The sequence below is a fragment of the Oryctolagus cuniculus genome, chromosome 12 (assembly GCF_964237555.1).
Source record: "Oryctolagus cuniculus chromosome 12, mOryCun1.1, whole genome shotgun sequence".
NCBI lineage: Eukaryota > Metazoa > Chordata > Mammalia > Lagomorpha > Leporidae > Oryctolagus > Oryctolagus cuniculus.
Genome location: NC_091443.1, coordinates 55,809,064 through 55,834,383, shown reverse-complemented (window position 1 = coordinate 55,834,383; position 25,320 = coordinate 55,809,064). Strand labels below are relative to the sequence as shown.

General features: G+C 41.0%; 1 protein-coding gene and 1 non-coding gene across 9 annotated transcripts in view; both read right to left on the bottom strand.

The window, feature by feature from the left end:
* The window catches only part of KATNBL1 (katanin regulatory subunit B1 like 1), a 49,547-nt gene that overhangs the window by 11,126 nt on the left and 13,101 nt on the right, over positions 1-25,320 (bottom strand). For 6 of the 8 annotated variants that reach the window (XR_011380832.1, XR_011380833.1, XM_002718010.5 and 3 more), the window contains exons 2-4: positions 3,289-3,419; positions 2,682-2,722; positions 907-1,186 (exon numbers count right to left, since the gene is read on the bottom strand). Coding sequence is in view for 6 of the 8 variants with exons in the window: in XM_002718010.5 (XP_002718056.1) it covers positions 907-1,186; positions 2,682-2,722; positions 3,289-3,405 (438 nt within the window). In the remaining 2 variants the exon portion in view is untranslated. Of the gene's footprint in view, positions 1-906; positions 1,187-2,681; positions 2,723-3,288; positions 3,420-18,712; positions 18,733-25,320 lie in introns of those variants that run through there. The other 2 variants (XM_051822112.2, XM_051822113.2) reach the window with 2 other exon arrangements.
* On the bottom strand, positions 18,838-18,976 carry LOC127484037 (small nucleolar RNA SNORA46). The gene has a single exon (XR_007910818.2). It is a non-coding gene; the product is annotated as a small nucleolar RNA SNORA46 (small nucleolar RNA).

Below are 25,320 nucleotides of genomic sequence, written 5' to 3'. Positions count from 1 at the left end.
CTTGTTTTTCACCTGTATAATCATTTTTCAATGTCAAAACAGATCAAGTGCATCTTTAAAAAACAGCATATTCTCCAGTTTTTAAATACCACAATTAATTTAGATTTTGGTTTCGACTTATTAAAACTATGCATCAGTCAACATCCTGATGTATGTCATTAATATGGACTTAGACAACTTATTTACTTATATAAAGGAAAAAATCCATGCATTTCATATATACAGTTTTAAGAACATAATAGCTTTTTTTGAAATTAATTTTACAAGTATTAGGTTTGCTAATAAGCCTTCCACTAGGCAATTCTGTGAACCCAGCCAACTATGCCTAGATAACCAGCCTCAGCGGTCCATTTTATTTATTTATTTTATTTAGTAGTTTAACTTTATTTTTCTAATTAGATTGTTTTTACTGACAAAAATTCTATATATTTATGGGGTACAATGTAATATTTCAGTACATGCATAGATTTTAATGATCAAATTAGGATAATCAGCATCCATCACCTCAAATAGTCAAGATTTCTTTGTAGTGTGATCATTCAATAGTCTTTCTTCTAGCTATTTAGAAAAATATATTATTGTTAACTATTGTTAAGTGGTCCATTTTTTAAGCAAGATTTCTTTTTCCCTGGTTTTAAATTTCTACTGGCCAACCTGTCATTCTGGATATTTATAGCAGCATGTCAAGCATTTCAACCCACCTTATATATTGCTAACATAGAAATATAAAATTATTGATTCAAATATGGTTAAACTAAAAAACTGTCTCAAGGACTATCACTCAAGTAAGTTTGAATTCAATGAGTAAGAAAAATTATTTAGCTAGTACTATATAGCAATCAAAAAAACCCCAACAGGGTAACAGGAATAAAGGTAAGCTAGACATACCTTAGAAAAGTGACTTACCTCAGAAAAAAAACTACTATATTTTGATGATGGGCTTTCTGTCTGTGAAGAGCCAGGGTCACTGGAATTAACCAAATATGTGCGACTATCATGGCGTAATTTTTCAGGCAGGTGACCTGCACAAGCCAGTTCATTTTCTTTATTTGCCATGTCACAGCCCCCAGTGCTAGGGGACTGTTTTTTTCTGTAACAAGGATTTGGAAAGGGATGATGAACTTTCTTTCTGCGATAGATCACCTTACGTAGTTTATCTGGGGTTTTCACAGCTTGTCCAACTGTTCTGTAAAAAGAATTTTTAAAGTAAAAAAATAATAAAAACCTTTAAAAGTTTTTAAATGAGATTTAATAGTCCACATTTTGCTATAATCAACTGAAATTAGAAGTGAAAGGAATAATAAAGAATTCAAAATCTTAACTCTTAGTTTGAAAAGGAAAGCTACAAATTATCTGAAAGCAATGAGATGAATGACACTTTATAACAAATGAAAATGAAGATACATAGATGCTAACTATGATGCTTTTAAAATGAATCATTAAAGGCCATTCTGGAAATAAGAAAACTATAACACTTTCCTGTTACCTAATATTTGTCTAACAAAATGACATATTGTACAAGTCTGGATATTTTAATTATTTGATTAGGCTGAAATATACTTAATTCTGAACAGAACACAATACAGCAAACATGGTTCACTGGTTCTCAAATTATCTTTGTGTCAGGATGCTTCAAAATAAATTACTGAGAACTCAAAAAAGTGTTTCATGTGACTGAAACCTATTGATGTTTACTGTATCAGAAACTAAAACTAAGAAAATTTTAAAATATTTGTTATTTAAAAACAGACATTATATATCAACAAGAGATATGTTACACAAAAAATTGTGTTTCCCAAAACAATCAGAACAATGAGAAGGGTACTGCTTTACATTTTTTTCAAAATTCTAATATCTGATTTAACAGAAAACAGTTGGGTTCTTTTTTAAATCTGTATGCAATCTATTGTGACATAAAATGTCAAACTCTACTATACAAGAGACTGAAAAGAAAAATGAATAATGTCTTGGTATTGTTATGAAAATAGTCTTGATCTCACACACTCCCTAAAAAAGCCCCAGAAACCTCTAGGTCCTCAGATTACACTTTGAACACCAGTGGTTTTGTAGAAAGTGCTTTTTATATTAAGTAGATTTGAGAATGAATGCCATGTTTATCACTTTCTGGTTATATGACCCTGAACAAATCACAACTTCTGTGAGTTTTAGTGTTCTCTCAGCTGCTAAGGGTAATACACTCAAGTACAACTGTTGTGAGGAAAAGAGATAATACTGATGTGTTTATCAGAGCAGAGCCTGTCACAATGAAGCTATCTAACAATAAATAAACTATTACTTTAATAAAAGAAAATACTTATTTTATCCACTATTTTCATCTTTACCCAGTTTTTCATATTTGCTATTTCCCTACAAACTTTAATTATATTTTACAATTTTAATTTGAGAAGCAGAGAGAGAGAGAGAGAGAGAGATGGAGAAAGAGATAAACAGAACTCCAATGCACTGGTTATGCCAATGGTCAGAGCCAAAGCTGGGAGCTGGGGAACTCAATCCCGGTAACCCATGTAAGCGCCCAGTCACTTCAGCCTCCCAGAGTCTGCGTTAGCAGGAGGCTGGATTCAGAAGAGGCATCAAACCCAGGTCTTGTGACAGGGGACAAAGGTGTCTCAACCACTAGGGCAAACACTTCCCCTCTGCACAAACTATAAAGATGCTCTTACCTGTTTATGTAAGCAGCCAAATGTTTGGGAGATTTCTTAACCTGAAAAATGAATGTAAATAATCTAGTTACAGCATACTTAAGAGTTCTTTAACAGTTATGTAAATTTTGTGATTGATAAAGCTAAAATTCAACAAGTAGATTTTTCAGGTTGAAGTTTTTTCTGTTCTAATGCCGCAGTCTCCAGTTATCAGATACAATGACATTGTATAAAAGTATTTTTGGCAAAGCAACATATCCATTTCCTTATTTACTAAGCCACTAGTCACATATACATATAAGGGTGCTTAATAAGGTGAGCTGAATTTTTATAGTCTAAAAGCAATTTTAGCAGTGCTAATGAGTCTTGCAATGGTTAAAAAAAGGAAAACCTCTGAGATTCCTCTTAAAGTAAAACAGTCAAATTATATAAAAACAGTACAGTAGCCAAGAAGTTTTTAGAGCTTCAGGTATTTCAAATGGTTATACTTTATTAACCCTACTTTGGGGAGATTAAGCAATTCTGACCCTCTCATTGTCTGAACAATTTAGCCATATCTAACCCTACCTGACTATAATTATCTGACAGTTTAAAATGTCTTACACTCTTTATCTAACCATGAACTTACCTCCTTCATGTTCTTATTGGTGAAATTAGAGATCCTTTTTCTAGGAAGATCAGTGGAATGATCCTCAATATTAGTACAAAAGTTCCGTTTTTTAACATTGTGGGTTTCAGATGCCATAATCTCTTAAATACCTAAACAACAAAATACAAATAAACAGAAAATAGAAAAGGCCAAAGAAAGTGATTAAATCTTTAACAGGTACATAAATATACAGCAACAGCTCCACAACAGAGCCTTATGTTTAAAGCAAAGAACATAGTTCTAATTCATATATTTGTAGAAACCTTAAACATGAGGGAAGCAGAAGGCAGGATATTTCAGGAACTTAAGACTCTTTCTATCCTTTCTCATTCTTTAGTAGCAACCTTTAAAATAATAGTGTGTGTGTGTGTGTATTTATACATACATATATATATATAGATATACATACACATACATATATTTTTTAACCAAAGCCACATGTCAACCTCCCCATTTCCTCTATCACTAACCATTTACTAACTGCACAGGTTATAGAATAAAAATCTATGAAGAAGTAGTATCTTTAATATCCATTGGTTCATGTCCTGGCTGTTCCACTTATGCTTAAGCTCCCTGCTAATGGCCCAGGAAAAGCGGTGGAAAATGGCCCAAGTACTTAGGCTCCTGCCACCCAAATGGGAGACCTGGATAAAGATCCTGGCTTCCACCTGGCCCAGTCTGGGGAGTGAAAAACAGATATAAGATCTCTCTCTCTCTCTCCAACTCTTTTTTTTTTTTTTTTTTTTTTTTTGACAGGCAGAGTGGACAGTGAGAGAGAAAGAGAGAGAGAGAGAGAAAGGTCTTCCTTTTCCATTGGTTCACCCCGCAATGGCCGCTGCGGCCGGCGTACCATGCTGATCAGAAGCCAGGAGCCAGGTGCTTCTCCTGGTCTCCCATGCGGGCGCAGGGCCCAAGGACTTGGGCAATCCTCCACTGCCTTCCCCGGCCACAGCAGAGAGCTGGACTGGAAGAGGAGCAACTAGGACAGAATCCGGCGCCCCAACCAGGAGTAGAACCCCGTGTGCCAGTGCCGCAGGCGGAGGATTAGCCTATTGAGCAGTGGCGCCGGCCCAACTCTTTCAAATAAATAACCTTCCCAAAAAAAGTTTGTGAAAAAATGGAATTAAATGTTTTTTGGATACAAAAAATTGAAATCTGTCGCTCCCCGACTCACGGAGGAACGACATCAGAAGCTGTTTTCTTTCCCCGGTCCTTCCCGGATTTGCTGCCACTCCCCCGCTTTCGCGGAGGAGCGGCACCAGCTCTCAGGGGGGCCCTGCATGTTGTCTCTCTCTCTTTTATAGTCCTCTCCCACCAATCTGTGCTCTGCTGCCCACATGCTAAGCACGTGGCTTCCCTCCAAACAGGGGTTGGGTCAGGAATCAGCTATTTAAGGAAGCAGCTGTGTAAGATTTGTTTACTCCCTCAGAGCGGCCACATGGTGGGAGATCAGATGCATAGAGTTAGTCTTAATAGTCTCAGTGGTCCAGCCTAGTCTCGGTAGTCTCAGTACTTATTTCGCCATGTTGCGGGAGACAGGCCCTGCTCCCCACAGAAATCCGTGAATAATTTTTCAAAATATGCATTCTCCATGAACTATTTATAACCCTAAGCAGCCAAAGAAATCAAACATGGACTATACACATCTATACTTGTCCTACACCTAATCCTTATGCTTTTCTTTCATTCTTATAACTAGCTCTCTGAAGCCATCCAGACTTTGAAAAAAAAAAAATTCATGTTCCCTTGTTCCATTATTATTATATGCAAGGGGGGAAGGCAGAGTGAAAATGAATGTTATAACTTCATTTATATAACAGGAAATTAGTGATTTCCTACTTGTGTTCTGCTGACTTCACGCAGGAAATTTACTTTAGGTTATTCCTTTAAGTTAATGGAGATGATACTCAGATTCTCTTCTAAAGAATCATTTAGCAAACTTTCTGAAAATATTGTATTAAGCCTTAACTTCAGCGACTAGAACCCACCAGGTCATTGGAGTTGAGTTCAAAGCAATTATTATTTGAATTATTATTCAAAGCAATTAAAACATTTATTTGGGGCCAGTGCTATGGCATAGCACAGAAAGCCTCCACCTGTGGTGTGGAAATCCCATATAGGCGACAGTTCAAGTCCTGGCTACTCATTCTGATCCAGCTCCCTGCAAATACACCTGGGAAAGCAGAAGACAGCCCAAAGTTCTTGGGCCCTTGCACCCAGGTCAAGAGACCTGGAAGAAGCTCCTGGTTCCTGGCTTCTGATTGGCCCTGCAACCATTTGGGGAGTGAACCAGCAGATAGAAGATCTCCTCCCACCCTTCCTTTCAAATAGATAAATCTTTTTAAAATATTTTATTTATTTGAAAATCAGAGTGATACAGAGGACAGACAAAAAAATTTTCCACCTTCTGAGTCACTCCCCAAAAGGCTACAATGGCCAGGGCTGGGCCAACCCAATGCCAGGAGCCAAAAGCTTCTTCCAAGTCTCCCAAGTTGGTGCAGAGGCCCAAGTACTTGAGCCATTTTCAGCTGTTTTCCCAGTGGAACAACCAGATCTCAAACTGGCACCCATATGGGAGCCAGCATCACAGGAGGCAACTTATTCCTCTCTGCCACAATGTCAGCCCCCAATTATTCATGTTTTGAAAATAAAGATATTCCAAACCCTTGGTTCACTCCCCAAAGTTGGGCTAAGGCATGTTGAAGCCAGGAGTCAGGAACTCCATTTGGGTCTCCCATGTGAGTCGCAGGAACCCAAGTACTTAGCCATCCCAGGAAGCTGGATAGGAAGCATGAAGAGCTGGGGCTCAAAAAAGGCACTCAACAGGGGATATGGGCATTTCAAGCAGTAGCTGTGTCAATGCCTGCCTCGGAAATTACATTTTTTAAAAAGCTCCACAGGTGTTTCTGATGCATATTCCTCCCCCAAAACATGTACATACACATGAAATTTTGCAAATAATTTCAAGATAGTGTAAGTTTTCCTATATCTAATCCATGGATAGTCCTCCCACCTGTACCCTCAGGTTAAGAGTCTTCTAGAGTGAGATGTTATAAAAAGGAAATAATTGGAGTTGTCACTGTAGTGTACATATTTTAAGTCCACTTATGAAGAATTTTTAAATGATAAAATTATAGAAATGGATTAGTGTTTGCCAGGCATTAAGGGGAAAATACACAATTACCTAAAAATAAAATGCTTAATTTAAAAATTAATGTAGGGGCTAACACTCTGGCATAGCAGGTAAAGCCACCACCTGCAGTGCAGGCATCCTTCATGGGTACCAGTTCGAGTCCCCGCTGCTCTACTTCCGATCCAACTCTGCTATGGCCCGAGAAAGCAGCAGAAGATGGTCTAAGTCCTTGGGCCCCTGTACCCACGTGAGAGATCCGGAAGAAGCTCCTGACTCCTGGCTTCAGATCAGCCCAGTTCTGGCCATTGAGGCCACTTGAGGAGTGAACCAGGGGATGGAAGATCAGTCCCCCCACTTCCCATCTGCCTCTCTGTAACTCTGCCTTTCAAATAAATCTTGTAAAAATTCATGTAAATTACAAGTAACATAGATGTCACATTCTAGTAGCTGAATGAATGATCAAGAAAAACTTTAGAGCTTCTAAGTTATTGACTTAAAAACATTCTGGGGCCAGCACTGAGGTGTAGTAGGTTAAGCATCCACCCATCTACTCTACTTCAATCCAGCTCCCTGCTGATGGCCTGGAAAAGCAGAAGATGGCCCAAGTGTTTGGGCCGCTGTACCCATGTGGGAGACCTGGAAGAAGCTCCTGGCTTCGGATCAGCTCAGCTAGGGCTGTTGTGGCCATCTGGGGAGAGAAGCAGTGGATGGAACACCTCTGTGTAACTCTCTCAAGTAAACAAATACTTAAAAAAAAAAAAAAAAAGCATTCTGAATTCCAATACTAAAACCAGAAAAAGTCATTTTAAGCAAACAGACTAATTTCTCATGAACATCAATGCAAGGATTCAACAAAATATTAGAAGAAAATTATGCACCATAACCAAATGTGATTTAACCCACGTATACAAGATTGGGTCAACATTCAAAAATTAATTAATTCATCAAGTTAACAAGCTAAACAAGAAAAATGACATGATCCTATCAACAGATGCTGGGTGGGGGTGGAAGCACGTAATAAATTCCAACACTCATTCATCAAGAAACTGTAAAGGGGTAGACATGTGCCTCGCAACTGAGATGCTGGTTTGGGTAACTGCATCCCAGGTCAGTTTCTTGGTTCGAGTCTTGGCCCCACTCCAGATTCCAGCTTTCTACTAAGGAGAACCTGGGGAAGCAGCAGGTGATGGATGGTTCAAGGAGTCAGGTTACTGCCATCCACATGGGAGACCTAAATTGAGTTCCTGGCTCCCAGCTTTGAACTACTTCAGGCCTGCAAGTTGCAAGTGCTTGGGGAGTGAACCAGTGAATGGGAGCTCTCCATCTCTCAAATTTTTAAATAATAGGGGCTGGCACTGTGGCATAGCAGAATAAGCCACTGCCTGTAGTGCTGGCATCCCAAATGGGCACAAATTCTAGTCCCAGCTGCTCTACTTCCCATCCAGCTCCCTGTTAATGCACCTGGGAAAGCAGCAGAGGATGGCGCAAGTGCTTGGGCTCCTGTACCCATGTGGGAGACCCAGATAAAGCTCCTGGCTCCTGGCTCTGGCCTGACCCAGCCCTAGCTATTGCGACCATTTGGGGAGAGAACCAGTGGATTAAAGTGCTCTGTCTTTCCTTCTCTGTAATTCTACCTTTCAAATAAATATGTAAATCTTAAAGATAAAAAAAGATTATGATAGTCTGAAACGGTAGTATCCAGTTTAGGATTCTATAGATTTTTAAATATACAAAAAAGAGATTACTGAAGACTGCAAGTTGGGATGGATTCTCAGATGGCCAAACAGAGGTGTCCAAAGCTTATCTCTTCCTCCACAAAGAACCAAAGCAACAGTGCATAGCTGCATTTCCAGAAGAGCAATAAAAGGGAGAACGCTGGAAAACAGCAAGGAAGAGACGGGAACCCTGGAAGACACAGAGGCCTGGGATGGTAGAATAGGGACAGGACAAAGCACACTGGCAGTGCAACCCTGGCTTGTTAACTGGAGGGACACTCCACTGCAGGAGAAAGGGTGAATGGGAGAGTACCACCAGGTCCCACTGCTGCAGATGCCAACAATCCCAGCTATGGGAGAGTTCCCCAATCATCACAGGCTTGAAGCCCACCAAGGGGAGTTACCCACAGCCCACACAGCAGCTGTGCTTCAGAGAAGAACACACACTGCCTCCCCAGCAGTCCCCAGAGCACAAGCTGCTGCAGGTCAACACCACCTTGAGAACAGAGCCTGTGTCAGAATTCATACTGCCTTAGGGACCAGAAGTCCCTGCACAGCCTCATCCCTGCCCCCACCCCCATCCTTAGACATTCTACCTCATGAGTACAGGGGGCTGCAGCCTCATGAACCTGACAAGACCTATCAGTGCAACTGACCACAGCACCCACACCTGCATAGTGGCCAGTACAAGAGGGACTTGGTGGTTCAGCTCTGTAAAAGTAGGGGGTGTCACTCCCAGGATCTGAGAGGTGGCCCCTGAGAGCTGCCCTCTCCGTGGCCAGCTGCCTCCTCCCCATTCCCTGCTGCTTCCTCTGACTGGGTACCTATCAGCTCACTTTACCATTGGGCCTAAGGGTGCACACTCCACACAGGCTGCCACTGCAGAAGGTACATGAACCACACTCCTGGCACTGCCAGGGCTGCTGCTGAGGGGGACCTCGGCCAACGGCAGAGCTTGTCCCAGAGATGCAAAGGAAAGATCCACTGCACTCCATGCTCCCAGGGGCACCAATTCCATTGCTGGAGTAACCACATGGTGGTGGCAATGGGGTGGTGCTGCACCTTCCTGAGTCATGAGACTGCCCCATCCCTGCACGTCCCCTGGAAACTAATGGGCTTTCCAAGTCCACTGCCCCATGCACTGTGTCCAAAGCCATTGACTACAGGTAAAAAAGCTATATGGAGACCATACTATGGCACTTAGCCAGAACCAAAACCAACACAGCCTACCAAACCAACACCCTAAAACAGATCTTCAGCAGAAAGCCAATTACTACAAAAGCCATCTTTTAAAAATTATAGTCAACTGATCCAACAGATGCTCAAATATCAATGTAGGGATATAAGAAGTATGGAAATGCAAGGCAGGACCTGGTGTTGTGGTTTAGCAGATTATGCAACCGCTTGGGACACAGCTTCCCATATGGGAGTGCTGGAATTCCAATTACTTTGCTCCTGATCCAGCTACCTTGTAATGCATTCTGAGAAATGCCTGGGCTCCTGCCACCCATGTAAGAGACCTGAATTGAGTTCTGGGCTCCTGGCTTCAGTCTGGCCTAGTGCTGGATATTGCTACCATTTGGGGACTGAACCAGTAGGTAGAAAAATACCTTTCTGTCTCTCTGCCTTTAAAGTAGAATGAAGGAGGGAGAGAGGGAGAAAGGGAGAAATTGCAAGGTAAACAATGCTTCCAAAAGAACACAATTCTAACAGACTACAATGAACAGGATGTTGATAAAATGCCTAATAATGAATTCAAAAGAAAGATCCCAAGGAAACTCATTGAGATATAAAAGACAAATAATTCAATGAAATGAAGAAAACTTATGACAAAAAGGAAAAATTCAGCCAAGACAGATTATAAAAAAGAACCAAAGAGAAACCTCTAAAATTAAGCATTCAAACAGCCAAACAAAAATTACAGTTGAGGGGTAGGCATCTGCTGCAGCGACTAAGATCCTGCATTCCATAGTGGAGTACCCGGGTTCTGTCTCAGCTCTATTTTTTTTTTTTGCCAGGCAGAGTTAGACAGTGAAAGAGAGATACACAGAGTTATAGACAGTGAGAGAGAGACGTAGAGAAAAGTCTTCCTTCTGTTGGTTCACGCCCCTAACGGCCGCCACGGCCAGCGCTGTGGCCGATCTGAAGCCAGGAGCCGGGTACTTCCTCCCAGTCTCCCATGCGGGTGCAGGGCCCAAGCACTTGGGCCACTCTCCACTGCACTCCTGGCACACAGCAGAGAGCTGGACTGGAAGAGGAACAACCAGGATTAGTACCCGGCACCCCAACCGGGACTAGAACCCGGTGCTGGCGCTGCAGACGGAGGATTAGCCAAGTGTCACTTCTTTCTTCTTTTCTTTTCTTTTCTTTTCTTTTCTTTTCTTTTCTTTTCTTTTCTTTTCTTTTCTTTTCTTTCTTTCTTTCTTTTTCTTTCTTTCTCTCTCTCTCTCTCTCTTTCTTTCTTTCTTTTTGCCACAGGGGGACGCTCATTTTATTTATTTTTTTATTTTTAATTTTTTTTGACAGGCAGAGTGGACAGTCAGAGAGACAGAGAGAAAGGTCTTCCTTTGCCGTTGGTTCACCCTCCAATGGCCGCCACGGTCGGCACGCTGCGGCCGGCGCACCGCGCTGATCCGATGGCAGGAGCCAGGTACTTATCCTGGTCTCCCATGGGGTGCGGGGCCCAAGTACTTGGGCCATCCTCCAACTGCACTCCCTGGCCACAGCAGAGAGCTGGCCTGGAAGAGGGGCAACTGGGACAGAATCTGGCGCCCCCACCAGGACTAGAACCGGTGTGCCGGCGCCGCAAGGTGGAGGATTAGCCTAGTGAGCTGCGGTGCCGGCCAGCTCTACTTTCAATTCCAGCTTCTTGCTAATGTACATGCTGGGAGGCAGCAGGTGGTATCTCAAGTACATGAGTCCCCACCATCCCTGTGAAAAACCCAAACTGAGTTCTAGCCTCCTGGTTTCACCCTGGCTCAGCCCCAGCTGTTGCAGACATTGGGGAACAGAACCAGTGGATGTTGTTCAAATAAGATAAAGTTTAAAAATAAAAATTAAAAAAAAAAGAAAAAGAAAAAGAAGAGTGTCTCAACAACAGAGTAGAGCAAGCAGAAGAAAAACACTTCTGAACTTGAGGAGTGGTCTTTTGAAATATCTCAATTACACGAAAACAAAGAAAAAGAGGAAAGAACAAAAACAGCCTCCAAGACTTGTGGTGCACTATTAAATGAAAAAATACTTGAACTGGGGCCTGCACTGTGGCATAGTGGGCTAGGGCCTCCGCCCACAGTACTGGCATCCCATATGGGTGCTGGTTTATGCTCAGCTGCTCCTCTTCCAATCCAGCTCTCTGCTATGGCCTGAGAAAGCAAAAGATTGGGGCTGGCACCGTGGCTCACTTGGTTAATCCTCCACCTGCAGCGCCAGCATTCCATATGGGCACCAGGTTCTAGTCCTGGTTGCTCCTCTTCCAGTCCAGCTCTCTGCTGTGGCCCGGGAGGGCAGTGTAGGATGGCCCAAGTGCTTGGGCTCCTGCACCCGCATGGGAGACCAGGAAGAAGCACCTGGCTCCTGGCTTCGGATTGGCATAGCTCCGGCCATAGCAGCCATTTGGGTCAACCAATGGAAGGAAGACCTTTCTCTCTGTCCTTCTCTCTCACTGTCTGTAACTCTACCTGTCAAATAAAAAAAGAAAGCAGTAGAAGATGGCCCAAGTGCTTGGGGCCCCTGTATCCTTGTGGGAGACCGAGAAGAAGCTCCTGACTCCTGGCTTCAGATGGGCCCAGCTCCGGCCATTACAGCCATTTGGGGAGTGAACCAGTGGTTGGAAGACCTCTCTCTTTGTCCTTCCCTCTGTCTGTAACTCTACCTCTCAAGTAAATAAAATCTTTTAAAAATTTTTTTGAATTGTAGAGGCTTCAGAAACCAATGGGAAGGGAAAAGACATAGAAAATCTATTCAATGGAATAACTGATGAAAACATCCCTATCTTGTGAAAGATATGGATGTCCAGGTCCAGAATGTCAAAGGGACCTCAAACATACCTGACGAAAAGAGATTCTCAAAATGCGAATTACAGTCAACCTGTAAAAAGCCCAGGACAAAGAATTCTGAAAAGCACCAAGTCACACTCAAAGGAACCCCGAATAGACCAAAAGCCAACTTCTCAGCAGAAACCTAATACATCATAAGGAAATGGAATGACATACTCAAAATCCTGAAAGCATACATCTAACAAAGTGATCCTTCAGAAATGAAGAAGAAATAAAGACAGGCAAAAACTGAGGGGATTTATCCACCACCTGATCAGCCTTACAAGAAATGTTTAAAGGAGCTTTGCATCCAGAATTGAAAGGATAGCTACCATAACAAAAACACACAAAGGATAGGCTCAACTGGTAAAGCAGGACTGCAAATGAAAAAGAAAAAAGTCAAACCCTACACTATGATAGAAAACCACCTAACCACAAAAATAAACAAAAGAATAAACCATATAAGCAGAAAAAATTAACAAAATGGCAGGAATAAATTCTCATTAACAGTCATCATGAATGCTAACAGACTGAACTCCTTAACCAAAAGATAAAATAGAGTGGCTGAGTGGATTAAGAAGAAAAAGATCCAACCATATGTTGCCTATAAGGAACTCACTTCCCCAGTAAAGACACACAGAGGCTACAAGTAAAGGGCTAGAAAGATATTCCATCAAGGGGTTGGCATTGTGGTGCAGCAGGTTAAGCCATGGCCTGCAGCACTGGCAATCCAAGTGAAGCACCAGTTAGAGTCCTGGCTGATCCATTTCCGATGCAACTACCAGCTAATGTGCCTGGTAAAGCAACACAAGACAGCCAAGTGTTTGTGCTCCTGCCACCCACACAGGAAACTGGATGGAGTCCAGGCTCCTGGCTTCGGCCTGGCCTACGTAACTATTAGGGGGGTAAACCCGGGGACACAAGACCTCTCACTCTGTGTCTCTCTGTTTTTCAAATAAATAAAAACATCTTGAATCAAGAAAAGAAACTGAAACATCTCTACAAAACACCAAGAAAATAAATCATAAAAAACATAAAAAATGAAGACATTAGCTCATGCTAATGGATTCGAAGAATTTTGTTAAAATATTCATACTATTCAATGTGATTCATAGATTTAATGCAATCCTCATTAAAATATCAATTGCATTCTTCACAGAATTAGAAAAAAACCACAAAATTAAGATGGAACCATAAGATACAGAATAGTCAAAGCTATCCTGATGGAAAAAAAAAAACAAAACCAAAAAATAAAACCCATTACTGGAGATATTACAGTATCTGTCTTTTGAACATACTACAAAGCTATCATAATCAAAATGGCATGGTACAAAATGGCATAAAAACAGGTACATACCCAGATCCGCAGAACAGAAAATCCACAGAAATTAATCTATATATTTACAATCAATGAATTTTTTTTAAATGTTTATATTTTTATATTTGAAAGGAGAGAGTGAGGGAAAGGGAAATAAATACTTGGGTTACTGCCACCACTTGGGAGACTAGGATGCAGTTCCTGATTCCCAGCTTCTACCTGGCCTAGTTAGGCTGTTGCAGGCATTTGGGAAGTAAACCAGCAAATCAAAGTTATTTCTGTGTCGTCTTCTCTCAAGTAAACAAATAATTTTAAAAGGGGGGAGGCGGCACTGTGGCACAGTAGGTTAACACCCTAGCCTGAAGCACTGGCGTCCCACATGGGCACTGGTTTGAGACCTGGCTGCTCCATTTCCGATCCAGCTCTCTGCTATGGTCTAGGAAAGCAGTAGAAGATGGCCCAAGTGCTTGGGCCGCTGCACCCGCTTTGGAGACCAGGAAGAAGCTCCTGGCTCCTGGCTTTGGATTGGCGCAGCTGTGGCCATTGCAGCCAATTGGGGAGTGAACCAGTGGATGGAAGACCTCTCTCTCTCTGCCTCTCCTCTCTGTATAACTCTTTCAAATAAATAAATATTTAAAAGGGGGGGGGGTGATTGGAAAAGACATTTTTCAAAAGAATATATACAAATGGCTAACAAGTACATGAAAAAGTGCTCAACATCACTAATCAGAGAAATGCAAGTGAAAACCACAATAAGGAATATCTTATCCCAGTTATAACAGCTATTATCAAATAGACAAAAAAATAACAAATAGTGGAAATGCAAGGAAAGGGAAACTCTTACACACTGTTGGTAGAAAAGTAAATTAGCAGCCATTATGGAAAACAGTATAGAGGTTCCCTCAAAACTGAGAACAGAATTACTATATGATCCAGCAATCCCACTACTGGGTATATATCCAAACATCGAAAGATACCAATGTGCCCAAGTTTACTGCAGCACTATTCACAACTGCCTAGCATGGAATCAATAAACATGTCCAGCAATGGATAAATGGACTTCAAAAACATGGTTTATATACATAATGGAATAATACTCAGCAATAAGAAAGGATGAAATCCTGTGCAGCTAGGTTGGTAGAACTGGAGGACGTTTTTAAATTTTTTTTTTATTTGACAGGTAGTTATAGACAGAGAGAGAGAGAGACAGAGAGAAAGGTCTTCCTTCTGTTGGTTCATCCCCCAAATGACTGCTACGTCCAGAACTGTACCAATCCGAAGCCAGGAGCCAGGTGCTTCCTCCTGGTCTCCCATGCGGGTGCAGGGGCCCAAGCACTTGGGCCATCCTCAACCGCCCTCCCGGGCCACAGCAGAGAGCTAGACTGGAAGAGGAGCAGCCGGGACTAGAATCGGCGCCCATATGGGATGCCGGCGCCGGCCACTGGAGGACATTATTTTAAGTGAAATAAGCCAGGCACAGAAAGATAAACACCACATGTTTTTGCTTATTTGTGGAAGTTGACCACATACTCACAGGACTAAAGAATAAAATAGAGGTCAGGAAAAGCAAGGGGAGAGAGAATAAACTGTGGGCAATGGGAACCAAACACAGAAGGGGAGTAGTTTTTTTTTAATTCTTCTGTAAATAAATAAATAAATAGAGATTTATTTATTTGAAAGAGTTACACAGAGAGGAGAGGCGGAGAGAGAGAGAGAAGTCTTCCATCAGCTGGTTCACTCCCCAGATGGCCACAATGGCCAGAGCTGTGCCGATCCAAAGCCAGGAGAGGCAGGAGCCTCTTCTGGGTCTCCCACATAGATCAAGGGGCCCAAGGGCTTGGGCCATCTTCTACTGCTTTCCCAGACCATAGCAGAGAGCTGGATCGGAAGTGGAGCAGCTGGGACTCGAACCAAAGCCCATATGGGATGCCAGCACTGCAGGTGGTGGCTTTACCTGCTAAGCCACAGTGCCGGCCCCAAGGGAGTAGTTCTAATGGTACACAGCACAACAGGGGAACAATAGTCTACAATAACTAATTATACATTTCAAAATAGCTAGAAGAGTTTGAAGGTACCAATACATGGATATGATAATATTTGAGGATATAGGAATGCTATTGACCCTGATTTAACCATTACACGCTGTATACTCGTATAAATTACAACACTATAACCCATAAGTACAAATTTTATAAGCCAAGCATTAAGGATAGATAAAAATTTTGGAAGAATACTATTTGGGAAACTAGTCTTGAGAGCTTAAAAACAGGTGGTCTGGAAATAATAAATTACAATAAAATAACAGATACCACCACTGCATCACTTAATATGAATCCACAGATGCTTTTTATCAAGCCTCTCATTTAATCATCAGCATAATCGATGCAGAAATTATACTTCCCATTTGTTTTTAAAGAATACAGGTTTGAGAATCACTTCATTCTAATGTATCAAAGATTTTTTTTCCTTTAGCACTAAATCTGCTCACTGAAGATGGATTCCAAAATCTCTCATCTCAGGACTCTGTACCCAGGAAATGCTTCCCCCTTATATAGTATTCTGCCTTGCTTCTTTGCATTTTCAGGTTCATTTTCAAATATCCTCTCTTCAGCATGGTTTTTCCAGAATCACTCTCCAAAACAGCACCCTACATTCACACTTCTTTACCTCCTTATTCTGCCCTATTTTTCTATACAGTACTTACTACTACCAAACGTATATACACATGTATGTAAGTATAATTATGTATAAAATATATTTGTCTATCGTATCTTTTCCACTGGAGCAGACTTTGGTTGTTCACTATTAGAAGAGAAAGAGATCTGCCATCCATTGGTTCACTTCTCAAATAGCTGCAATGGTCAGGATGAGGCCAAACTGAAGCCAGGAGCCTGCAACTCCACGTGGATCTCCACATGGGTGGCAGGTGCCCAAGTACATCAGCCATCTGCTACTTTCCCAGGCACATTAGCAGGGAGCTAGATCAGAAATGGAGCAGCCAGGACTCAAACCAGTGTTCTGATATGCAATCCCTCGTTGCAAGCAGTGGCTTAACGCAGAGCACCATAATGCTGGCCCCAAAACAGGTGAATTTTATGATGTTTAAGTTATACTTCAAAAAAGCTTTAAAAATGAATGAAGAAAATTTCAAAATTGTAATGGTAAAGGCTCACTGCAAAGGATTTGTATCCTACAAATTCCATTTTCCTTCATGCCTCGTGCACTTGACAGCACCACTGTGCAAATAAAACTGGCTTAAAGCAATGGTTGAGGTCTCTGTTTTTCAAGTGCTATTTGATAGTGTACAAAAAGAATCTGAAATGGGATTAAAGAGTTAAATAGCAATTGTAGAAATTAAGATAATCTCTTCAATAAAAAAGAGTAAAAGAAATAAGGTTCTAGAAGAATAAAAGCACGGGCTAAGCAACTGAGAAGGGACCAACATATTAACTTTACTTATAAACTATTGCAAATATTTCATATAGTCCACATTTCCTTCAATAAAGATAACACAGGGAGCCTTTGTTGTGGCACAGCAGGTTAAGCCACCATTTGGGACACCCACATCCAATACAAGAATGCTGGTTCAAGTAGCTACTCTGCTTCCAATCTAGAATTGCTAGATTGTGTCTGGGAAGCAATAGATAATGCCCTCCACTAATGCATCTGGGAAGCAATGGATAATGGCTCAAGCACTCCTATGTGGGAGAGACCCAGAGTTCCTAGCTTCTAGTATTGACCTGGCCCAGCCCCAGCTGTTGCAGCCATTTGGGGAGTGAACTAGTGGGTGGAAGATTTCTATCTGCCTTTCAAATAAATATATCTAAACAAGTAAAAACTAAAAAATAAATAAAAGGCAACAGAGTGATTGCTATGAGCATTTTCTTCACAATGTAGAGAAACAGTGGCATGTAGAACTGGAGGAATGAATTCTCTTTACATAGTAGGTACTTCCTACCAGAAAGATGGCTTTCTTTTTATATTATTATTCATATACCACAGACTATTGGTTATTTACATTGTATTTAACTCTGTGATTTTACTAGGTAATTTCCTAGGAAAAACTTAGTTTTCCTGAGAAACAAAGTGTGGTTATGTACAATGAACCATTCTCCTGCAGTCACCACCAGAGTCACTCTCAGTATTTCAAAGGGTATCTGTGGTTATCTACCAAGAGTCTGGAGGAAGAAAACAGTTCATAATCACTATCTTCTAACAATAAAATACATAAATAACAAAGGAGTTTTAAAATGTAAACCTTGATCTCTCTGCCTTTTTTAAAGAGAGACTGAAGTAACACAGTCTACTACATTCTACAATAGCTTTGTTTTCATTCCTTGAATCCAATCCATTTTCAACCACAGTAAATGTTTTCAATCCCGAATTACCAAACTTTAAAAAGCCTATTCTAGGAGCTGGTGCTGTGGCGCAGCAGGTTAAAGCCCCGGCCTGAAGCGCCAGTATCCCATATGGGCACCAGTTCTAGTCCCAGCTGCTCCTCTTCCTGTCCAGCTCTCTGCTATGGCCTGGGAAAGCAGTGGAAGATGGCCCAAGTGCTTGGGCCCCTGCACCCATGTGGGAGACCCAGAGGAGGCTCCTGGCTCCTGGCTTCAGATTGGCACAGCTCCGGCCATTGCGGCCATCTGGGGAGTGAACCAGCAGATGGAAGACCTCTCTCTGTCTCTACCTCTCTCTGTAACTCTTTCAAGTAAATAAAATAAATCTTAAAAAAAAAAAAAAAAAAAGCCTATTCCAGTCAAATAAGATGACAGCACCAATTTCTGAGGTGATGACAATAGACAGATAAATAAGCTATAAGCAACTTCCCAACCTTCCCTCATTTCATATGTGTCATTTTCTCTCAGGCAGATCTATAGGTCTTAAAGAAAAATCATAGGTTTCCCACGAGGCAGATGTCACCCCAAAAAATTATTTTTTCTCCAAGAATTTCAATGAAGGGGAGAGAAAAGAGAAGGTAGAGATGAGATTTTTCTGGGACAATCTTCAGGGCCTAGAGATACCGATTTCTCCTGCCTAAATAGCTGTCAGGCTGTCAATTATTGCTATGATATGTTAGTGTTTATGCTTAAATGAAATCTGTAGCATTTTTGTTTAAAATGGAATCTGTATTGAATTGAAATCAAAGGTGATAAAAATGGAATTGAGAAAGCCAAGAATGACTTCGAATAGAATCAGTACTTACAATAGAATAGTTAAACTTTTTTCTAAAAAGCAAATAAATAAAAGGATTTTGACATCTTTCCTGGGAATTCTTGGGAAATTCCATGTATCCCAATAATCCTTGCTATCAGATAAAAGCCAAATAGTCAATGTCCCTTTTAACTCCATTAAGCAACAGCAGAATGGCACAAGTCAGCTGTGCAAAAGATGGAGCCAGGAATTCTTTTGCACTACAGCGTAACCAAGAATGAGGAAGATTCTCATCCATAGGTTTAAATATAGTGCTGAAAACACTAATTTTCAAAGAACATTTTGTGAAATGGAAAGATTCAAAAAAGCTCTATCAAATTAACGGAAATTACTTATTACTGGTGGGAATGATGGGTGTTGTTTTCCTTCACATATTTCTGTTTTTACAGTGAACATGAATTACTTTTATAACCTGAAGAAATATTTAACTTTATGTTACTGCTTACAAAAAGTGACTGAATTGTCTGACTCCCCTACAGCAAACAAGCAGAACAGGTGCAAATGGCAATACATAGAGGTAATGTTTCATAAGAATCTATTTTAACTTTCCCAAATTAGGACAACTTCGTCTAATCTTCTCAGTTCTTACCTTGAACTTTATTTAAACCTTGCTCCACACTTTTTTTTTAATCTTTGATTTCTTTCTTCCTTTAAACTGATTCCTCCCCTTCTGCTTTCAAACATGCTCAGGTTTCCCCTATCAACTTCCATATTCTTTGTTTCCCTTTGCTGCCAAATTTCTACAATGAGAGCCTTTTAGCTTCCATTTTCTCATTAACTTTATAATCTTGTTTTTATTCTACTCTCTCATCTGAAAAATTGCATCTTCAATGTCACCAGGAGCTATATGGAAGCCTTTATGGATCTCATGATGCTCATCCAGGTCAGCCAAGCCAACTCTAAAGACTTTGCTCATTCTTCATCACTATTTAGCTCTTTCATCACGTCACAGCCCATCCCTTATCCTTTCTGTTCACAGGAAGGCATGGCTGTCCTGACATGCCTTGTTCCCTTACCATTTTTCAAGTTCCTTTTCTTTCAGCAACTCTTCTTTCACTAGACTAACATTAGGGAAGTAAGTGTTCACAGCCTGAGCTATCTGTCTCTAGACTTCCTCACTTTCTTTGTAGTTGGCTTCCTGGTCTGCCATTGTTAGGTCCAAATCAACATACCTAAAACAAGTATCTTCAATCGCTTCAACATCAAACCAACAAGCTGCCCTTCCTAGTAACACAACTGGAATTAGTGGCATCAAATTTCTCTCAGAATATAAATTTGGGAGTTAGTGATTTATTGGAACTAAGGAGAGGAGTCTAAGTTTTCTTGAAACTTCCTTCAAAATATTCTAACTTTCTCTTTTTCAATTTCATAAATAAAGCCCCATCACTTCAAGCCTAAACTACTGTAAGAATCATTTGAACTGATAAAGGATTAATATCCAAAATCTATAAAGAGCTCAAGAAATTCAACAACAAAACAAACAATCCAGTTAAGAAATGGGCAAAAGGGGCCAGAGCTTTGGCATAGTGGGTAAGGCCACTGCCTGCACTGCTGGCATCCCATATGGGCACTGGTTCAAGACCTGGCCACTCCACTTCCAATCGAGCTCTCTGCTATGGTCTGGGAAAGCAGAAGGTGGCTCAAGTGCTTGGGCCCCTGCATCCACGTGGGAGACCTGGAAGATGCTCCTGGCTCCTGGCTTTGGATCAGTGCAGCTCTGGCTGTTGCGGCCATCTGGGGAGTGAACCAGTGGATGGGAGACCCCTCTCTCTCTGTCTCTGTCTCGCTCTCTGTCTCACTTGCTCTCTCTCTCGCTCTTTCTCTGCCTCTGTGTAACCTTGCCTTTCAAATAAAATAAATAAATCTTAAAAAAAAAAAATAGGCAAAGGCTTTGAACAGGCATTTTTCAAGAGAGGAAATTCAAATGTCCAACAGATACATGACAAAATGTTCAGGATCACTAGCCATCAATGAAATGCAAATCAAAACCACAATGAGATTTCACCTTACCCCAGTTAGAAGGGCTCTTAAACATCACTCAACAAACAACAAATGCTTGCAAAGATGTGGGGGGAAAATATACCCTAATCTACTGTTGGTGGGAATGTAAACTGGTACAGCCACTGTGGAAGACAGTATGGAGATACCTCAGAAATATGAATACAGACCTACCATATGACCCAGCTATCTTACTCCTGGGAATTTACCCAAATGAAAATAAATCAGCATAAGAAAGAGTGATCTGTACCCCTATGTTTATTACAGCTGAATTCAAAATAGCTAAGATATGAAATCAACACAGATGTCCATCAACTGGTGACTGGAAAAAAAATTATGGTACTTATAAAGTATGGAATACTACACAGTGGTAGAAAAAAAAGAAAAAAACATGAAATCCTGTTGTTTGCAACAAAATGGATGCAACTGGAAACAGCTATACTTAGCGAAATAAGCCAGTCCCCAAAAGACAAATATCGTATATTCTCCTTGATCTTTGGTAACTAACAGAGTACCTAAAAGGTAATTATAGGAGTGACATTGACACTTTGGGATATGAAGATTTTTATCAGCCTTGTCTCAACTGCTAAGGAACAGTTTTGTTTTTTCCCCCATCATACTAGTTGTTGAACTCTTTACTTAGTGTAGGGTTAATCTTATGAGTATATAGTTAATTGAAAATAGATCTTTGTAAAAAATAAGAATGAGACTAAGGGAGGGAGGAGGAAGAGGGTGTGAGCACAGGTGGGAGGGAGGATAGAGTAGAAAGTATCACTATGTTCCTGAATCTGTATATATGAAATACATGAAATTTGCATATCTCAAATACGATTTAAAAAAAAATTTGATTTTTCTGCCACCAGTCTTCTCCTGGTACCCAAAAATCATCACATATAACATCTGCCTGCAGGATTCATGGAAAACTACTAGCACAGAACTTCAAGTTATTTTTAAAGAATCCACATAGATTTTAATAGGTGCTATACTCTGTTCAAGTCTAGAGTTTAAACTATTAGAAATTACATATATATATTCAAAAGCTCTGAGAAACTTACATTATTACATTTAACTCTGTGATCTGCAAATTTAGCCACCATCCTTTGTTTATTTTTACAGATACATATAAAACCTGAAAGATGCAGATGTTCGCAAAATATAGTTTTCTGAACTGATTTACTAAACCAAAACTAAACTATTTATCTAAATATCAAAGGTCTTCATAATTGGGTACCTTATTGGAGATGAATAAATTTTATAATTAAGAGGGAAGAAACACAAAACTATTTTCCAGCTATTTTGTTACATGGGGTGTGAGGAGGGGCATACTACAATGGTGTTAAATAAAATAAGTCTGTATCAAAAGTGTACCACATGCCAGACATGAGCACAGTATATTATACCTTTCCATAGATGAGGACACTATAATACAGAAAGATAATTTGCCTAAGATCAAACAACAAAATGGTAAGAATAAGGACTACAAACCCAGCATTCTATGCCATTTGACTACTTTTTTCTTTTTAGATTTATTTATTTGTTAGAAAGGGAGACAGAAAGGGAGAGACAGAGACGTTCCATCTACTGGTTCACCCCTTTTCAGTTAAAATGTTTTCTCTCCTCAGCACTGTGGTGTAGTAGCCTAAGCCTCCACCATATGGGCTCTGGTGCATGTTCTGACTGCTCTTCTTCCAATCCAGCTCTCTACTATGGCCTGGGAAAGCAGTGGAGGATGGCCCAGACGCTTGGGCCCCTGCACCCTCAGGGGAGACTGGGAAGAAGCTCCTGGGTCAGGGGACAGTGCTGTGGTGTAGTAGGTTAAGTTTCTGCTGGCAGTGCCAGCATCCAATATGACTGCTGGTTCATGTTCTGGCTGCTTCTCTTCGGATCCAGCTTTCTGCTAAAGGCCTGGGAAAGCAGGAGAAGATGGTCCAAGTCCTTGGGCCCCTGCACTCATGTGGGAGACCCAGAAGTTATTCATGGCTCCTGATTTCGGATTGGCCCAGCTCTGGCCATTGCTGCCATTTGGAGAGTGAACCAGCAGATGGAAGACCATTCTCTCTGCCTCTCCCTCCCTTTCTCTGTAACTCTCTTTCAAATAAATATATAAAACTTAAAAAAAAAAGCCTACGTTATTCTTTATATATATATATGTACACACACACATTTTTTTTTAAAGCCTACATGCTATACAACCTCATTTTTATGACATTATAAAAACAGCTGAAATACAGACAAGGAAAGAAAAAGATCAGTGGATATGAGAATAAGGGAAAAGGGAGGAAATTTACTACAAAGGGTAAACGTAAACTTTTTGGAGACAGAGACATGTTCTATATCTTGATTTCCATGGTCATTATATAACTGTGTACATGTCAAAAGTCATTGAAATGATACCTCAATAATCTCATTTCAAAGAAACTGGGGCACAGAGCAAATGTCAACCACAGCTTTTCACATTTGCCTGACAGAGCTGAAAATACAGCTCCCCTGGGAACACAATCTTTTTTTTTCTTTCTTTCTCCAGGAGACTAGTTCATACTTCTGTCCTGGAGGCTCCATCAGCATTCCTCAAAGCATCTGGAAAATAAATTTTTTCCAACGGGTAATTATCAAAGCCAGCCCTACTAGTTTTTTGGTTGTTCCATTCATAGTGTGGGCCAGGTCTGGAGATGCACTGAGTGCCCTCTGTATACAATGGCGTGGGGCAAGTGCTTTCACTTGAAGGTCAGGGGGAGTTAAAAATTTAATCCACCAAGGCCTCCAGGCTCTACCTGCCACTTTTAGTTCTCTGGAAAGCTTCCTGCTCACTATGCAATACGTATCACAAGTTACTACTTGGTAAAATAATTAAAGATTCACCCACCTAAAGGCTGACGTAGTTGATACGTCAAAGAGATCCGTGTTCAAATTCTTAGCTTTCTCACTTACCTAACTATGTGACTTTGGAAACAAGTTTCAATGTCTCAATCTATAAAAGATGTTGTGTATTTAACCTGTTCCACTCCAAAAGAATGAGAAAGCCTACAGTAAATAAAATTGGACTTTATTTTTAAAGATTTATTTATTAATTTGAAATGCAGAGTTACAGAGAGGCAGAGAAAGAGCTGGTTCACTCCCTAAATGGCCACAATGGCTGGAGTTGGGCCGATCAGAAGCTGGGAGCCAGGAGCTTCTTCTAGGTCTCCCATGTGGGTGCAGGGGCCCAAGCACTTGGGCCATCTTCTACTGCTTTCCCAGGCCATAGCAAAGAGCTGGATCATCAGAAGTGGAGCAGCTGGGACTTAAACCTGTGCCTATATGGGATGCCAACATGGCAGGTGGCAGCTTTACCAACTACGCCACAGTGCTGGACCCAGGACTTTTTTTTTTAAGAGACAAGAAAACTAGGTTAAAAGGAAAAGGGGAACAAAAAAGTTAACTTAAGAGAATATTCTGAGTGTTCAAGTTGATTTGAAATAGGCAGTTTAGTGAGCACTATTACTGAAATGCTGCATAGAGATCAAGGGATTCAGTTCATGAGAAGATGGCAGAAACTAATCACAGTACAGCTTTTATAAAAGGAAACAGAGGGAAAAGCATAGAGACTCCTAAGATCCCTGTAAGCATCCCTAAACACTTACCAGGTCTCCTTTTCTAGGCTTTTGCTATTCATACCTCTCCTAATGTTTCATTTTTATTAAAACAAAATGTTTATTTTTTCCTGAAATGCCTCTTTTCTCTCCTTTCCAGTCCACCACAAGCCTCTCACCAAGAATGGGTTCAAGTCTTCCTCTCCCAAACATTTTTTAAAAAAAATTTATTTGAAAGGCAAAATTACAGAGATGGAGGAAGAAAGGGAGGGAGGGAGGGGAGGGTGAGAAGGGGAGAGCAGAGAGAGAGAGAGAGAGAAAATAAATGACTGAATCAATCTTCCATCTACTGATTCACTCCCCAAATCCCCAAATGGCCACAACAGCTGGGGTTGGGCCAGGTGGAAGCCAGGAACCAGGAGCTCCATTCATGGGTGGCAGTGACCCAAGCATTTGGGCCATCTTCCACAGCTTTCCCAGGAGCATTAGCAAAGAGCTGAATTGGAAATGGAGCAGCCAGGATTCAAACCAGCACTCACAAGGGATGCTGGCATTGCAGGCAGTAGCTTAACCTGCTATTCCACAACGCCAGCTTCTCTGAAACATTTCTTGATTCTTATCTTCACTGATCCCTTCATCACCTTTGAAAAAATTTATTATTTTATGTGAAGGGCAGGGAGACAGAGAGCTCTCCTATCTGCAACTTCACTCCTCAAATGTCTGCCAAAAGCCAGAGGTGGGCCAGGCCAAAGTCACATGAGGGTAGCAAGAACCCACGTACTTGTGCCATTAACTACTGCCTTCCAGGTGCATTAGCAGGAAATTGGATCAGAAGCATGGAGTATGCAAGACATGAACTGACACTCCAATATGGGATGTGGGCAAGCTTGCTGCAGCATAATGCCTGCTCCTACACTCCTATTTTAAATGGTTATATTTACTAAATTGGAAACTAAGTAAACTTGGCCAGTGTGGCAGAGATGGACAGATGTATTTTACTAACATTTTTCTAATTCAGATGCCTACCGGTAAT